Source organism: Nilaparvata lugens, chromosome 2 (assembly GCF_014356525.2).
Source record: "Nilaparvata lugens isolate BPH chromosome 2, ASM1435652v1, whole genome shotgun sequence".
NCBI classification, from domain to species: Eukaryota; Metazoa; Arthropoda; class Insecta; order Hemiptera; family Delphacidae; genus Nilaparvata; species Nilaparvata lugens.
This window is the reverse complement of record NC_052505.1, coordinates 52,421,751-52,440,892: the sequence shown is the minus strand read 5'-3', so window position 1 is coordinate 52,440,892 and position 19,142 is coordinate 52,421,751. Positions and strand designations below refer to the sequence as shown.

Sequence of the window (19,142 nt, the reverse complement as noted above, 5' to 3'; positions counted from 1 at the left end):
TGACTCCAGGGAATGTCATGACTTCCCAAAATGTTCAATATAATATGCTATGTTTTATTTGTGTGGAAGTCAAAGCAACATTTGTATCGAATATCTCATACAAGATGCTCTTGAATTTGTTTGAATTATTGCCATTGATTAAATACTATACTAGCTCGCATAATCATTGATACATAACTGTCTCATTAACAATAAACGTTATTCTTGAAGGTGGCAGCTCTACCTTCATCAATTTCTCAAATTTAACTTTGATCATAGACTAGTAAACAAATCTGGTTAGATCTGTGCTCTAATGGGTATATCGAAATGGGATGATGGGATGATCGAATTGAATCAATTAATATTGGAATAATTACATAGAAGAAAAGGTTACTTTATCTAAACAGGGTACGGTACTTTATACAGGTACAGGTTTATGTAAGGGTACTTGTTATATAAACAAGTGTCGAAAAAAGATGCTATCTAATTATTTACATATTAATTAACAATTATTCAAGTAGCCCTAACAAAATACTTCACTTGAATTGAACTTATATGAAATATATTGAGGTTGCATTCAATTTTCATAAGAACCATAGAATTATTCACCCCTACTGAGAATATTATAACTGCTTTATCTGGGTCTTGACTTTGTAGAGTTTCAAATAAAATGGAGAGATATCACTACGATGAAGTGGGAATTTTATAGAATGAATCAAAACTATGATCCCCATATTTTATATGAAATATTCAATTTATAATTAGAAAATGTTTGAGATATGTCAATCGTCAATTTTGGTAAAAGAGCCAATAATAATAGATGACTTGGCTTCCTATAAATGTAGTGCTATAGGTTTCTTTAATCGTTATTTTCGCGCCGGAATAACATTTCTGGATGATACCTGTATTCAAGAGAAACGTTTCACGGTGTTTTGAATGAAGTAGGTGGCAGAAAGCTGTTTCGTCTAGGAGGGAAATGCGGGTATTAGAGTTGAGCACAGTATCGGACCATATCAGATTTACTTCTGCATTGGTGCCTGTAAAGTGGAGAGCGATTGGAACGAAGGCTGCCATTGGCTAAGAATAAAAAAGAATGAGTCGTGGAATAAGAGGGAAAATAAGGAGATGAAGAAGACAAAGAAGAAGGGGGAGGGGAAAAGAAACACTTGTCTTATAGAGCCTGGGACAAGCATCTTCAGTTAATCAATACCATAGATAAACAATCCATCTAATTAGTTAGTGTATTCCAAAGGCATTAAAGACAAGTTTTTGAGGGGTATAAGATAGAAGGATTTCCTTCACTAATCTGTTTGCTGTTGAGAAACCACTTTTCATATCGTAGAGCTTCAAATTCGCCAAAGGGTTGGTTATCATGAAGTACAAAATTGATTCCCAAGAGTTTCTCATTGAAAATAGGAGAAGAAGTTGAAGAACGATTCATGAAGATCAGAACAGAAGCTTTGGATATCGAAATTGATCGCCTTTTTATCTTATCGCTGTAAATTGAATTGGTTTAGTTGATGCGATAATAATGTTTTTTTATAGCTCATATGCATTTTATGAGGAGGGGTGAAAAGACGATTTAGGAGTAAAGGAAAAATCAGGCTCTAGTACTACCCTTCCTTCTTTTCTCTCCCACAACGATTTTATTCCGCCCAGACTAACCTCCACAACCTCAACAAAAATGTCGTGCTAATAGTATCGTGTCTGGCCACACTGGCCCGACTTGCAGGTTAATATGGAATGGTGAGGACTAACACAGTATGCTCTGGAACCTATTTTATATTCCTCCTCAATAATAAAATTCACATTAAGTTATCGAAGACTAATACACTCGATCCAATTTCTGTGGCTCTTGAACGTCTAGGTCCAAGTTTATCTCCCTTTCAATCGTATACCATTAATCTGGACGTACAAACAAACTGTAGAGATTAAAGTTTCATACATTTTCTATTTTCCAATCAAGATTTCTCCAACCACTTGAAGGTGCTTCGATTGCAGGGTATCCGGAGCTATCCAGGGGCTCTTTCGTGGCATGCCCAGCTTTGTGGCACATGATTCTGCGGAAGAAAAAATCTTCAATGGGAAAAATATTGATATTGTGCACATCAACACACAGAAGATTGAGCCTTCTTTGCGCATTTTGCAAACTTGGTCTTAATTTTGTCTCTATCCACTCCTACTCCGTTCGATTGAAAAATGACTAGAACTTTTGAGAGAGGATGAATTTCTTGATAACTTCGGCTAATTCAACTAATTTCAAAACTATTTATTTATTTAATTTGATGCACGTGAGAGGAAGTATCCTGGTCCAAAATTTGAAATCATATTCAACTTTCTATCATCAAGGGCATCCGAGAAGGATGGCATTGAGAACAGAAAAAAAACATTCTTAAGCTGCGTTTACACCGGAGTTAATAACATGATTTATTAATAAAAAGTTATCAACTTGACTGAATCGACAAGAATTTCTCTTAACAAAAGTTAATAACTCGTGTTTCTAACAGAAAATTCCTTGTTATTAACAAGAGTCGGTGAAGATCAAAGGAAATGTGTTATGTTAATAACAAAAGCCTCGCATCGCATTTAACAACAGGTCCTATCTTCCCCGCAGCCCCCTCGCCAAGTATCCCTACCCTACAACTAAAGCTGCAGACGAAACACGTGACAAAGTTATTAACTTTTGTTGATAACAAAACTAGCTGCCAAAAGAAAATGTAATTAATTAACCTATGTTAAAAACTTTTGTTATCAACTCTGGTGTAAATGCATTATAATTTGTTCACATTAGATCAGCTGAAGATCATTCTGTTAATGATCGATCACACCTCAATTTAAGGTATTTTGAAGACAATTTTTTGCTTCTCATTCCGGCTGTTATATCATAATGAATACTCTCGTTAAATGAAATCATATGGAAGTCAATTATATTGATAACAAGATCTTGTTAATAACAAGGAATTTTCTGTTAAAAACACGAGTTATTAACTTTTGTTGAGAGAAATTTTTGACGATTCAGTCAAGTTAATAACTTTTTGTTAATAGCTCGTGTTATCAACTCCGGTGTGAACGCAGCTTTAATTGTAATTTTTCAAAAACACCTGCTGTTGGTAGTATTACTCGAATGAGCATCTAGCGCGAAAAAACCGTGCATTGTGCAGATTGTATTTTTTTCTGTTGGGGCTGCTCTTGAACATAAATAAAGATATAAATCTATGTACACTTGACTTGGTAATGGCATCATATAGCCGAAACATGTTGTAAATTAACAATTTTGTAAAGGGTACTTGGATATCTATTATTATTTATATTGTGCAGATTGACTGGTCGATTGAGATTATAAGATATCAAAAACGTTCGACTTATGATACATCATTTTGAAGATCTTGAAACGAGCTATAAATTTTATATGGAACATTTTTCTCGAAAAAGGGAGCGTTAGCTTTGTAACATATTGAAATTTGGGTAGATATAAAAATCCCTAGCTGAAATATTAATAGGTCTGAGTAAAGTAACTGGCTAATATCGCCAAAGAGATAACATAAAGATTAGATAATATCAGATTGACCTGGCTAAACTGTACAACAGCCTAAGAGGAATTGAAATAATTTTTTGCTAATATATGATATTATATAAAATATTGAAGGTTGAGGTTAGGCATAAACATCTAGTGATCGGCGACCTAACGATCGACCGAGCCATGCAACGTAGAATCTGACCAAACACCTTGGCAGAAATTTATTGCGGCAAAACGGTATGCAATTTGAGGAACAAAAGGTCTCACGTGGCTAACTATTATGATGCATGAAACAAATTATAACGTATAGAAAATTAACTAGCATGTAGAGGGCATATTTAAAAAAACCTAATAAAAATAATTAAATGTATCCAGCAAATAGGAGGTTACCAAGCGCATGAATACTGAAACAATTTGCATGCACCAATCACATAATGGCAATTGATAGGCGGCAATAGTATGCCGATTCAAAAATATTTGTATATATTTATACAAATAAATAGAATTTGTATAAAATTGTTGTATAGTCTATGTTTTGGATATGGCCCGAAGGCAAAGAAATTATTAAACATACAACATAAGTAATAATTTAATATTTTAGTACAGTCTATTTGAACCTTGAATGGCGGAGGACTAGGATATTCAAATTTTATGTAAATTTGGAAGTCGGAAATGAGAATTGTAAAATTGAGAAAGGAGAACCAACACTCGCCTGCCAAATGCCACCATGAGAGGTCCCTAAATATTATAGAGCGTAATACCTTGCTATAACTTGTAAAAAGCTAAAGTTAGATTGAATTATTAAATTTCTTATAAGACTTTGTGATGCTCTTATAAAGCAGAAGTCATTCTCATTTTAAATAATTTTGTAACCCCTTGGAAGAGACGACTCCGGCTACCATAGTCAGGACCACCAAGAGTTGGATCGACATCAGCGGCTCATAAGAAGATTTCGACACGTGAGTGAGAAATATTGAATTAGTGACAGGGCGCCCTCAGTGCTTCGAAATTACATAATAATCAAAGCTAGCTCGTCGAAAGGGTTTTCTTATAAATTAAGAATTTAGTAAAAAATACTTGAGCAAGTAAATATAGTATTCAAGGTATTTTATTAGAGGAGTAATGAGTCAGAACATTTCAGAAATTCTAATAAATCAAAGAAGTATAAAATCTAGGCTGTTAATACATATTCATATGATCTTTAACTTTTGCAATATAATTTGCGATAGTTTGTTGTAGCTCTGATTCACTAGATGAATTGCTCTACTTATTCCGTCAGGTGCCGAATCTTGCACCCTGAGATAAAATATATATTCATTGCAAAGAAATCTATTAGATACTAGAGAATTTAATATATATATATATATATATATATATATAATATATATATATATATATATATATATATATATATTTGGATTATTGGTTGCCAAATTATCAAGTTGATTTTAAGGAACCTATTTTTAATAGAATTGTCCAAGTCGACAAGTATTAGCAAGTAAAGCTTATATCGCAGCTACATACAAAAGGATGCATATGATTAAAAAATAAAAGCACATGGTAACGTTTCGTGCTATAAATTTAGAGAATAGTATTTAGCCTGTGATAGTTTACTGATTTCAATTATTGTTCTATTTTTATATTATATATTTTTTATCGCTCTTTATATATTGTGTGCCCTGATCTATTTTTGCAATATTTGTTAATATATGTATCAAATTGTTTATGGTGTGCAATTTATTTTAATTCCTCAATACTATAGGATAAGTACTATATATATATATATTATATATATATATATATTATATATATATATATATATATATATATATATATATTTATTTATTTTTTAATGAATTATCAGAATTATAGTGGAAGCTCACATCTGGGCCTATAAAGATTTTTATGAGACTGTATCCTATTAAAAAACCACAACCTAATTTTTATAATTATATCAAAATATTTCATGCTCTACCGACTGATGCCAAGCAGGAGGCTAATCGTTATTTAAATATAAAAAAATAACGTGACAGCTTTTATTAGACAAAAAATAAAAATATGAAGTGAGATTTCCTAATGTTTTGACTTTGAATGAGAATAACTTCTTAAAAAAGAGATGTACGATAAAATGTTCAGTGAGATTAATAGTAGATCTATTCATACTTGAAAAGATAGAATCAAAGTCAGATCTATATTTCAATTTGGAGCCGAGATATACTTGTTCCACGAAACCACTGCAGTTTCGTACTATGGGGGGGGATGGTTCCTGGTGACAGCAAGGGGTGTAACGATAGGGATATTTTGAGTCCATGCTGTGTACTATGGATACTTAAACCCAGCAAAAATCAAACTCTGCTTTCCCATTATTTGTTGCGCATCATTATTGACTGGGCTACTAACAAGGCTCCAGTATCAACAGTATATGACCACATAGTCGTGCCAAACTAAATTATAGAGCTTATTTCTTCTTACTCCATGTGTGGATCTTTTGGGTACTACATGGGTAGCCCACTTTTCGGCAATTCTCTATTGCTTTTTGAAAACATACATAACACTTTCCGGCGGATTCCCACATACCACTACAGTGTAAGTGAATGTAGAGTATAAGTTGACGTGAATATATTATTGTCACGAGTACTGATGGGGCATTTCCCACCCAGTTCGGCTGAGCGACCTTGTCTCATTGCAACTCAGGGGAATCGTACTGCACTGTACCGGAACCTTGAAATATGAAACACTGATATTGATAAGTGCAGTACGGTACAATATAAGTGAACGTGGAGAAAATACTCCCACGAGCTCTGATGGGACAATTTCCACTCAGCCCGGGTGAACGATTTTGCCACATTGAAACTCTAGAGAATCGTATTCTCACTCTTACTCTACCGGATTCTTGAGTTGTGAAACGCTGAGTGGGTATTTGTATTGATGACTGGGAATCCGTCTAATCATACAAACACAAGTACCATGAAAAGGATACATTGTAAAATTTTATTCTCTGTTTGCAGATGTTGTAGTATGAACGTGTCTGCTGGAGGTGACGAGCTACAAGGATCGCAAAATGGCTCGCTATCGGAGTGCGGCCCGCAGCAATGGCCGCACCTGCAGCTGTTCCCCCACTGGCACCAGTGGTGCGTCAACTCCACCTTCACCTTCGACTTCCCCATCGACATGCAGTTCAACGACGGGCATCGCCTCTCCATCATCGCCTACTCCACCCTCATGCTGCTGTCGGCTATAGGCAACTTCACCGTCCTTTCCATCCTCATTCGGCGCAGGCGCAACAACATCAACAACATGCTTATACACCTTGCCATCGCCGATTTGCTCGTGAGTCCAACCTTCAATAACATACTATCCATTCAGCATTTCTCATGAATTTGTGTGCATACATTTCTGAATATTTACAGATAAATTTGTGAATCACCGGAGTTGAGGCGGACTCCCACATATCAGTATCATCAGAATTAGGCCGACGACTAACGATACCACAATTCTGTTGAATATGCCTCTGAATAGAAATGTCTGTTAGACTGGCCGCTAACGGGAGAACATGCATGATAATCTTGCGAATTTATCATGCACATGCACATGTTTACCATGCATGTTCATCATCAGCGAGAGCCCTCTAACAGGAAAGGAAAGGTTTCAGAATAGGAAGATCTTGTATTGATGTGGTGTTCACATTAAAGAATAACATTGAAGAATGGGAAATAGTCCAGAGAGATACTGACAAATAAAGGAGTTAAAAAGGGATGTCCAATTTCACCTGCTCTCTCCAATATTCATGTTGATGAGCTTATGTGTGCATGGCAGCAGAGTGTTGGCTAGGGTATTTCTCTTACTCGCACCTATATGAACCATTTAATGTTTGCGGACGACACAGTAATAATACAGAAATCTGAGGACAAGCTGCAAATTGCAATGTATACGCACAATATAAGAAGCGAACATTTTAAAATGAAAATCTCGGCAACTACAACGAAAATCACAGCTTTTCAGGGAAAGTGGCCGATACGTTCAAAAATAGTATTGGGAGACTGGATTTTGGAACAGGTATCAAATTTCAAATATCTAGGCTGCGACAGCACATATATGATTATGACTAGGTTGTCCAGAAAAAAGTATCAAAATTCAACGTGGTATGCGGAGCAATCCCTCGATCCCTCAAAGTTAGAGCAAGAAAGAACATCTTGATCAAATTTTACAGTCATGGCGATACCGACAAATGGTTTTCGTCTGTCTTTCGTTGATGACACGAGATGTCTGAACAAACATAAGTCTGCTCAGATTTGTTCAATAAGCTTGTAGTATCGTTCGTGGCAGGCTTTTGGATATTATAATGAGAGTCCACTCATCTCTTAACAACATTATCCTTCTAATACCAAATGAAAAAGGCGCTCGTAATGAATTTTTGAACACATAATCCTTGAGAGTTTCATAGATGAAGGATTTTAACGGTGTAATTAAAAAATTGAACTTGTTTAACAAACATTTTTTATGCTCTATAACTTATGTGATTTTTTATTAATTTATGAAGTAGATGATAAGAAGCTTATAGAAATAGAACAGTCATATTCGTAAATAACTATTGTTGTGAGAGATTAGCACCTGGGAATATGTGTGATAGGTATTCTTATGAAAAGGTGAAAAGGTAGGGAAATGGAGAAGTAAGAATTATGATAGCTCACTGAGTTACTGGAATATCATATTACAACTCCTACAAACGATCATTCTAACTCCTGAGCCATAAGGTGTTCAAAATATTATTTTTATAAGTATGTAAATGGCAGGTTTGGAGGCCGGATCCTGCCAGTACACCGAAATAATTTAACAACCTTCTGACTGTATTTGTATGAGTATTGACGGGGACTATTTGAGCAAGCGGAATATAAGATTTCTCGTACCAAAATCTCTGAAGATAGATTTTATTTCCCACTGAATTTTCCAACTCAAGGCATGTTGACGAAAATACTATTTCCTCAATCATGACAGATGAGCTGGAAGTGTCATTTTTAGACTCAATTCTCCTGCTGTCATTATATTTACTAGTAGTTCTGTGAACAGTAGACCTCGCGCAGTTATAACGACGTCCCAAACCATAAGCACATCCACACTGATACACTAGCTATTTATTTGAACAGATCATGCTTACACAAGATTTAATTATCATATAACGCTTTCCGGAATTTAGCGCGAGAAAACCAGACGAGCTGTTATAAGTTCTCTGCATCCTATTTAATAGTGCATAAAAATTGCATTTATTGAGGCATGCAATTTATAGTCTACACAGCTGCTAAATTTTTTACCAAGTTACATTGAGATATTGAATTTCATGCGTCATGGCATGCGATTTATAGTCAACTCGACAGCTGATTTATGATGAATAATTCTATAGTCTGATTTTCACTCTAATATTGACGTATGAAGGAGGCTCCTTTTTCCTTTTATATTATCCTTGAAATGCAAAATTTCCAAAAACCTTGTATATACGTCGACGCGCAATTTAAAAAGGAACATACCTGTCAAATTTCATGAAAATCTATTACCGCGTTTCGCCGTAAATGTGCAACATATAAACTTATAAACATATAAAAATATAAACATATAAACATATAAACATATAAACATATAAACATATAAACATATGAACATATAAACATATAAACATAAAACATATAACATATAAACATATAAACATATAAACATATAAACATATAAACATATGAACATATAAACATATAAACATATAAACATATAAACATATAAACATATAAACATATAAACATATAACATATAAACATATGAACATATAACATATAAACATATAAACATAAAACATATAAACATATGTACATATAAACATATAACCATATAAACATATAAAAATATAAACATATAAACATATAAACATATAAACATATAAACATATGAACATATAAACATATAAACATATAAACATATAAGCATATAAACATATAAACATATATCTCCCATCCCTTTCATAGAACCAACATACAAGCTGTTGGTTCACTCATCAATAAAATACTTGAGGCTTTTGAGGGTAAACGCTTTGTTCAGGCCACCTTCTGTGACCTGAGCAAGGCATTTGATTGTATTGACCATTCCGTTCTTCTGGATAAGATGGCGGCAATGGGATTCCCCAATAGATTATTAAAATCTTATCTACGAAAGCGAAAACAGATAGTGTACGTATTAAGGGATCAAGATCCAAGGTATCAGAAGTCAAGTATGGTGTACCACAGGGTTCCGTGCTCGGGCCGCTGCTTTTTATACTTATGATAAATGACCTACCAAGCTTCGTAAAGAATCAGACAATATTGTATGCCGATGATACAACTTTTGTATATGAGAGTAATGACATTCACAAACTTGAAACTTCATCGGCAACATCTATGTCTAAAGCATCGGATTGGTTTAGAGCAAAATATATAATTAATAAGGAGCGAATGATTCAATGTAATTCGGCTAACTTACTACACAAGATAATAATAATCATCAAGAAACTTAATATGATAAAGAAAATTATACAGAGTGGAAAGATGATACAAATTAATTATGCAATGAAAGAAAATGTTCAAAGGTAACATATAATGTACAATTCCAACGGCTATGACTTCAGATTCCCAGCACCGCGATAGTAGACAGAGCAGCAGCACTACAGTGAGTACGGTATTATTAGTAATAGTCAGTCAGTCTATAATTCGATGTAGTCAGTTGAATAGTTGTTTATATTATTAAGGTGTTAACATCTATAATTAGATGTTATGATCGCCTCTGACATGTCTCTTCCCAGATATACCAACCACTCGGAAACCTTTCTCTTGAGTACTGCGCAGCTCTGTATGTTTTTCAAGTGAGGAGGAATATTTCTGTAAAGGATTTGTGATATGTAGGATGAATTCGTGATGGAAAAGGTTCTTACTAGTCTGTCTGTCAATATTCTCGATGTATTTGAACTGCGGGTACCATAATTATGAATGTGATGCACAAAGATGTTTTCTGAATTCTTAAGAGAGTAGATCAATAATGTTTTTAAATAGAGTTGTCTCAAGTTGAATACATTGAATTCATTGAAAAGCGCGTGTGTTGGATATCTACGACCCTTACCAAGAGCTGCTTTGATGATGGAATTCTGGATTACATTGAGTGGTTCCAAAACAGATCTATAACCTCCACCCCAAGCTATTATACCTCCCATAAGCAATGATTGGCAATATGCAAAGTAACAGAGCCTCAATTCAGCAGGGAATAGAATGTCATGGAGTTGCCTGAAAACAAATATGAATTTCCTTAATTTATTTTTCATGTAATCCACATGATTAGCCCAGTTCATAGAGCTATTGAAAACGATTCCCAAGTATTTGTGTGAGTCGACTTTTGAAATACTCTCACATTGACAGTCATTTGCATTGAGATTCCCGCAAGCATGCAGCTTTATACTTTCGATGTTGATGCTCAAGTTGGACCTCAAAGCTATGGGTAAGAATTTTGTTTTAGAAACATTCACTGTGAGTGAGTTCTGATCAAACCATTTTTTAACCAGACAAAGATCCCTTGTTGACGATGCAGTAACTTCTTCCCAGTCTGAACCATCAAATAAAATAGCTGCATCATCAGCAAATAAAAACATTTTACCAGTTATATTAATTCTTGACAAATTATTGATATAAATTAGAAATAGAATCGGGCCCAAATTACTTCCCTGCACCACCCCATAGTCTATTGGTAGCGTAGCACTCTCAATATTGTTGATTGTAACAAACTGCTTCCGCTCCCTCAAATAGCTGGAAAACCATTCTAATGCTTTCCCTCTTATGCCAACCTGTTCTAATTTGTGAATTAATTTATGCCTATCCAAGGAGTCAAAAGCTTTAGCCAAATCAATGAAAGCTAATAGACCACGCTTATTGTTATTTATTATACTATTTATATCCTTATTTATATTGAAGAGGGCATCGTTTATATTTCTTTCTTTCCTAAATCCGTACTGAAAATCTGTAAGAATTGAGTTGTCTTCTAAGTAAGAACTAAGTTGTTCTTTAACAACTTTCTCGATAATTTTAGAGAAGACACTTAGGAGCGAAATTGGTCTATAGTTAGATTTGTTGGTTGCATCAGATGACTTATAGAGCGGAATAACTTTAGCTGTTTTAAAATTGGAAGGGAAAATGCCAGAGACAATACTGCAATTCACTATATGTAAGATGGGCTTTGTAAATAATTGAGAATTTTCTTTTACTAGGGAAGCAGGAATTCCATCACACCCAGGTGCAGAGCCACCTCGTAAATCGTTGATATGTCTAAGAATATCATCTTCGTTTACTCTACCAAGAAGAAATGTTGTATCTTCTGCATAATCCCGATCATCTACTACTAATGGTCCACTAGGGGCAATACATTCAGCAAGATTTTGACCAACTGTAGAGAAGTATTGGTTGAACTCATCAGCCACATCCCTTGCAACGCCCTCATTAACTTCTGATGAATTCTTCTTTGTAAATTTTCCAATTGGGAACTTATCTTTTGATATGCTTTTTCCAGCTATTTCGTTCAAGACCCCCCAAAACTTCCGTGGGTTATCTTTACACTCATTTATATTTGTCTATAATACTGCTGTTTTTGAAATTTTATTAGACTAGTTAGTCTGTTTCTGTATGCTTTAAAATGATTTTTTAATTCTACATTGTAGGGCTGTTTTTTGACCAATTTACTGAGCTTATCTCTTCTCCTAATACATTTAATCAGACCAGTTGAAATCCAAGGTTTGATTTTATTTAATCTATTACAATGCCTGTGTGGTTTATGAGATCTGTTCAGTATTGATTGTAGGATTCTCTCAAAGTTTAATGCGCTTTCATTGACGTCATTAGTATGTAGAACAGCCTGCCAGTCTTGACTTCTTAGAAGTGATGTGAAGGCAGATCTGTCCAAGTAAGTAGTGTGAGTGGGAGGCAATTCAGGCACCAGCGTCTAGTTCGATTTGTAAGGCAGTACAGTAGTGGTCGGTAATGTGGCTATGGATAACTGCTGCCCGTACTTGGTCGTAATTGGGATGTTTTATAAAGCAGTGGTCAATGCAGGTCATACTGTCAACAGTCACCCGAGTAGGCTTATCAATGCAGCTAACAAATCCACCTTCCGCTAGGATGTTCAAATAACGCTCACCTCTATTGTCTGTATCCAATATATTTATATTTAAATCTCCCACAATTTTATTATGTTGGTGGAGTTTTTCGAAAGTGTACTACAGTATTGTTCTAGGCTGTCAAGAAAGGTGTCAATGTCACTATCATGAGTTCTGTATAAAGCAAGTAATTTAACTTGTCTACCGTCACACGTCCAGTCCAACATCAGTCCATAAACATCACCTAATGCAACCTCCCGGGGTTCAACCGACAGCGACTTATTTACAAAAATTATTGTACCATCATTTCTATTCCTTTTGTGATTAGTCGCTATCAAATCAAACCCCTCGAGCGGCGCTATGGTAGTATCATCGCAGTGCCAGGTCTCCGTCAGCACAACTATATCAAATTTCACATTCATTGCCCCTATGTTAATCAAGAAATCATCGAAATTTTTTGTGTAACTTCTGATATTTTGCTGTAAAATATTTATGTGATTCATTTCAGATGAAAAAACTTTAATCAGTTCAGTATTGTATGGAACTTCATTACAATAAACATATTGAAATCTGTCAATATCATCAGTAACCATTAAAGTGAAAAGTTATTATTATGAAGAAAGAGAGAAAGAAGAAGAGAATTGCAAAGGGAAAGAACAAAACAATTTGAGGCTCCACGCCGTGCCTCCCTTAAAAATAAAAGGTTGAAAATAAGTTTTTGCCATATTCTAATAAGAATAATAATTGTAAGAAATGTTTCAGATGAATTACGTTTATTATTTTAGTAGGCTAAATGAGCTGTATAGGCTATATATATAAACAATCTATTGTTATCAATAATGGCTCAACTCTATAGTAGGACGAGCAATCGAACCTCTCATAATATTCTGTTATCTGGAAGCCTATTCAGTTATGGAAAAAACTTGATAAAGATCATCAGTTGGGAATTGCAATCACAGTGAAGGAAATACTTTATTGATAAGTTGCATTCATTCCATAAGCGAAATTATCTAATTATATAACCGATTCAGTGTTGGAATTGAAACTAAATTTAGAACAATCTGACAGGAAAAGGAACAGATTTAACAAGCCTCTTGAATAACAATTTACATTCACTAGAATGAACATTAATATATCGTAGAATGTATGAACTTACGAATGAATATTATTGAAACCAATTAAAAATATTCGTTCAACAATCAAATTCAACTGTTTCCACAAAGAATGAATGAACAGATCAAAAATTCGATAATAGACCAAAGTGAATCAGTCAATCTACCAACTAATCAATTGATTGATCTTCCCATTCAACATTATAAGGAATAATAGAATAAATTAAACCACTTAAAATACAATAGAGGAGATTTCCAGACAAATATAGGCAGTAGCCATGATAATTTATAATCCATAACATTGGTTATAGTAGGCCAACAATTTTCAATATCCACTAGAGGTGAATGATATAATTGAATATCAAAGAAAAATAGAGTCAGTCAAGTCATATTCCTACATAGAAGGTTTTTAAAAGTTTAGTTACGCCAAAGTAGCAATGAAAGCGTTCAGTTCCGTATCAGAATTAATCACTGTGACCCTACCCTTATCAACTGGTCTTACCTTTATATTGCCCGCTTTATCCACCCACACATACTTGAATCCGTGATCCTTTTGCAGCTTCTTTACCTGAGATAATATCTTCCTCCGCATCGCAGTCAGCGACAAGTTGATGAAAACGGAGTGTTCCTCACCCCGAACACCAACGTCACGCGAAGAAAGATTCCTCATTTGTTTTTTCTTGTCGAGGACCATGTGTGCGACATCGCGTCGGACGAACTTGGCTATGATGCCCGGCGAGCGTTGATTTGCTCCCTTGGGAAGGCGGTGACAGCAGTCAATCGCCTCCGGACGCAGCTCGACTCCGACCGCTTTACAGGCAGCCAGCACCAGGTCTCTGGTATTTTCTTCACGCGCAGCAGGAATCCCGTGTATTTCGAGGGTGTTTCTTCGCCCATATTGTTCGAGAGTATCCACCCTCTCATTTAGCATATCCACATTTTTTTCAGTTTGGTATTTTCGGATTGCAAGTTCGATATTGTAGCCTGTTGGGTTTTGATTATTTCCTCAAGCCTGACTAAAGTTTCAGAAGTGGAGCCAAGCTTCTCCAGACAAGACTGAAGGGATATTTCCAGCCTTGACTCGGCTTGTGAAATGATAAATGTACCCTTTAACCGACTGACGATATCAACAAAGAGCTATGAAGTAATTGGGATCAAAAGCTACAATGAGCTATCAAGACAGGTGAAAGATTATCCAATCAGCGTTCTTAGACGTAAGCTTCAGGAGTGGCTGGACATTCCTTTTATGTTATTACTGAGTTCCTAGCTTTAAATGATGGCTCAATTCATTTCTAAGTTGAATGTATTGCATATTTTATTATTGTAAAGTCCTGTTTTTATTGTTTACATTATATATGTATATGTTGTATGTGTATGCGAATAACGATTGTGACGTTGTCCATTGCTTTTTTCAAAGTTTAATGACAATAAAATATTATTATTATTATATTATTATTATTATTATTATTATTATTATTATTATTATTATTATTATTATTATTATTATTATTATTATTATAGTTCTTCTGTACTGATAGCAGATATGATAATCAAGGATTTGTTTTTCATTTATCGAAATGAAACACCCTCCAAAACTGATTTCCAGAAGTGAATCTCAATCCCAGCAACTCCGAAAATTAAAATCAATAGTTGCTGATTAGAGCAAGCGATTTCGAGGACGAGTATTTTATCGAAAATGTGCATGTAAAGCGGTGCCTTTCATCTATGTTTGAAAGGAGCCTACGGCGGCATGATTCAATATTATCAGGTTCGGTACAAAGACACTCTCTTGTTTACTATTAAATTCGCTCTGGACGGAAATAGGAAAGTATTACATGACCCGTTCATTAGCTATTAGCAGTGGCTTTGACGCTCAATCGGAATTGGACCCTTTATTCGTTCTGTCTGTACTTCAACCTTTCACTTTCACATTCGTTCTCTCAACATCAAATACATAAGTCCTCAATTCTAGTGATAAAAACGAGGTTTTTATTTTCGTTGGATTTCTGCTTCTGAAAACATCGATATTATCAATTCATTTTTGCTTATTCACAAAGAACTAATGATAAGATTGTTATAGAACGGTTAATCAGATAATTTTCATCTCTCTGACCATCATTATGAATAGTTTATCGACTAAGTTATTCGTGTAAGTAAAATGTTATTTCCTGTGTGGAATTTAAAGTCAATCATATAGTCTTGTCACTAAACAATATTTTGCTTAATTAGTTATAGTGTCTTTTGAGAACCTAAATTCTCAGACAACTATAATTAAGTTTGGAAATCATGCGAGACCCCGATGGTGGAGGGGTTAGTGAAATTCTAGTACTATTCCAGTGGTGAGGAATCCGAAATAAAAATCATTTGACGATGATTGCCTCTATATTAAATATTTAAATTCAAACAACACTTTACAATAAATACTTTCTTCAATTAAAGATTATCTTTGTCTTTAAGAGACCAAAATTTAAGGGACACATTGAATTCTGGTGGGGAAAGATCAAGTACTCATCTTGTAGTTGTCGTCGCGATGTCCGGAGTCCCTGGCGGAGATGGATGAAGGGTGAGGATGATTAGTCGTCCTCCAGGAATGTTCAGGCGTCGCGGCGACAGATCCAAAAGGGAGTTAGTCTTGTTCTCTCCTCATCAGCGTTCAATGACGTACGATTCCATCCATGGTTGGAAGAAGTCGCCGGCCCTTTTACAATGGAAATTCTCAGCCCGATACAGAAACCTGATGACAAATTTACAACAGAACTAGAAACATAATAATTACCAATATCTAATAGTATTGTATTCAATTGATGATCTAGGTAGATCATCAAATCAATACAATTCACCGCTTCCTACGAGGAAATAAATAATATTATTAACATACATAAATCACTTCACCAATTATAAATCATATTCAATGACAATAATAAAAATACTCACCCAAAAGGGGTATTGAAGATCCAAAGTATAGAGGGAATCAATCGTCATCCTAATTCATCCCATTATTATGAATAGTTTATCGACTAAGTTATTCGTGTAAGTAAAATGTTATTTCCTGTGTGGAATTTAAAGTCAATCATATAGTCTTGTCACTAAACAATATTTTGCTTAATTAGTGAATGAAAAATGTGTGTAGTTTTCTCAATGCAAGGTATAATTTATAAGAATTCAAACAACAGAATTTGACTACCCACTAGTCACTCAATCACATTTCTTACTTTAATAAAATCGTTTGATAAACCGCAAGTTTTTCTTCTTTTCTCGAATGCATCTTTCAAATCTTAATGAATCCAAATCAAAGACTTTTCTATTATCATCGCCCATTGAATGATCTACCTGTTGGCAGATTTTAGAATATTACATACAGAACGTTACAGGAGTTTTAGTATGCGGAGTTGAAAGTAGAACACTAGCTGTCATCTACTGGAGAATTTCGAGTTGAAATGCAAAGTGTTGTTTTCAACATTGCTTAAGAGTAAGTTTAAAGGTATTATAATTTTCCTTATGTTGGTTATTAACATTTCATGGAATCAAACAATTGAATGTGCAATCATGTTTGAAGATAAGAGAAGCGTGATATACTGTGGTAGAGAGATTCCTCTAGCTTTGGATGAGTTATTAAGGATTATCACATTCTGCTTCCAGCCATAGATGTGAAAAAAATGAGTAACACACGTGTGCCACATATATCCAATCACTTATCATACATGTTTACATAACAATACTCTATCTTTTCAATTGGTCGTTATTCGAGCGTGAACAACCAAAAGTATGAATATGCAAATTGCACATCACTATTCATTTCCAATCCAGTGTGAATCGTTTTGAAAATACCAAATAATGGAGAAAGGTTCTCTGCTGTACGATGTATGCCAAAACTGAACGGCTCTTAATCACGTCTCTATCACACGTGCTCAAACAATGGTATATTTGAGCATCATTATAATATGGTGTGTGACTCATTATGAATTTATGATGAGATTTCTTTGAAGTGAACCTTTTTTGCTTTGAAATGGATGATCGTACACAAGAGAAATTCATTGTAATATAAAAATTTAAGTTAAATCATCACGTTCAAAATTGTATTCTCTCTCCTCTGCCTCCTTCTTCCGTCGTTCTCTCAAAAATTGAAGTCAAATGACTTTCCTTCAACATCATATTTTCACCCTCTACTATGATAAAATCTTTCTCCTCGAATTCCCCTCCTCCTTCTTCTCCGCATTCTTCAGGTACTCTCTATCTCATTCACCTACTTTTTATCAGTATTTTTTACAATTCTTATATATTCTATTTCTCAATTCTACATCTTCTGCCTCCTCCATTATAGCATCATGTTAATCTTCTTCCGCTTTTCATATCCTTCTCTCATTCACCTATACTCCATACACTTCTTTTTTCTCATCACCTCCTCATCCTTTTTTTTCTTCTTCTTCTTTTTCATCCTCTTCTTCTTTTTCTCTCTCTTCCACTTCTTCTTTTTACTTTCCTTGCCCAATTACCATAGGTAAGGAAAGTATTGCTTTCCGAGAAAAATTAAGGTACCCCAATTTCTAAATTTCTATACGTTTCAAGGTCCCCTGAGTCCAAAAAAGTGGTTCTTGGGTATTGGTCTGTATGTGTGTGTGTGTGGTGTGTGTGTGTGTGTGTGTGTGTGTGTGTGTGTGTGTGTGTGTGTGTGTGTGTGTATGAGTGTATGTGCGTCTGTGTACACGATATCTCATCTCCCAATCAACGGAATGACTTGAAATTTGAAACTTAAGGTCCTTACACTATAAGGATCCGACACGAACAATTTCGATCAAATGCAATTAAAGATGGCGGCTAAAATGGTGAAAATGTTGTCAAAAACAGGGTTTTTCACGATTTTCTCGAAAACGGCTCCAACGATTTTGATCAAATTTATTACCAACAATAGCCATTGATAAGCTCTATCAACTGCCACAAGTCCCATATCTGTAAAAATTTCAGGAGCTCCGCCCCATCTATGCAAAGTTTGATTTTACATTCCCAACTATCAGGCTTCAGATACAATTTAAACAAAAAAATCAAGTGAAAAAGATTGAGCATAAAAATCTCTACAATTAATGGTCAGTTAAATTCTCACCTAAAATTGAAAATAAGCTCGAAATTCGAGAAAATGTGATTATTTCAATTGCAAACTCTTGGCAACTGTTGATTCTATTAAATAATTCACTATGAAGATATAGCAGACCTCGTGTGTTTCCAGCGTTATTGTCCTGTCACCAGCTGGCTCAGATCTTTGAAATTTGAATAGTAGTAGACTTGAGATGCGCGGGAACACTAGCGTCAGGTGATCAATTTTCATAACGGCAAGGAAAGTTGTGTGAGTGCGCCACACCAGATTTTTTTTCTTCTCTCTATCCTATGCTTT

At 34.8% G+C, this 19,142-nt stretch overlaps 1 protein-coding gene across 9 annotated transcripts in view; it reads left to right on the top strand.

Moving 5' to 3' along the window:
* The window catches only part of LOC111052018 (gonadotropin-releasing hormone II receptor), a 352,206-nt gene that overhangs the window by 162,033 nt on the left and 171,031 nt on the right, over positions 1-19,142 (top strand). For all 9 annotated transcript variants that reach the window (XM_039421483.1, XM_039421485.1, XM_039421479.1 and 6 more), the window contains one exon: positions 6,505-6,826. In XM_039421483.1, coding sequence (XP_039277417.1) covers positions 6,515-6,826 — 312 coding nt within the window. In that variant the 5' untranslated portion in view covers positions 6,505-6,514. The remainder of the gene's footprint in view (positions 1-6,504; positions 6,827-19,142) is intronic.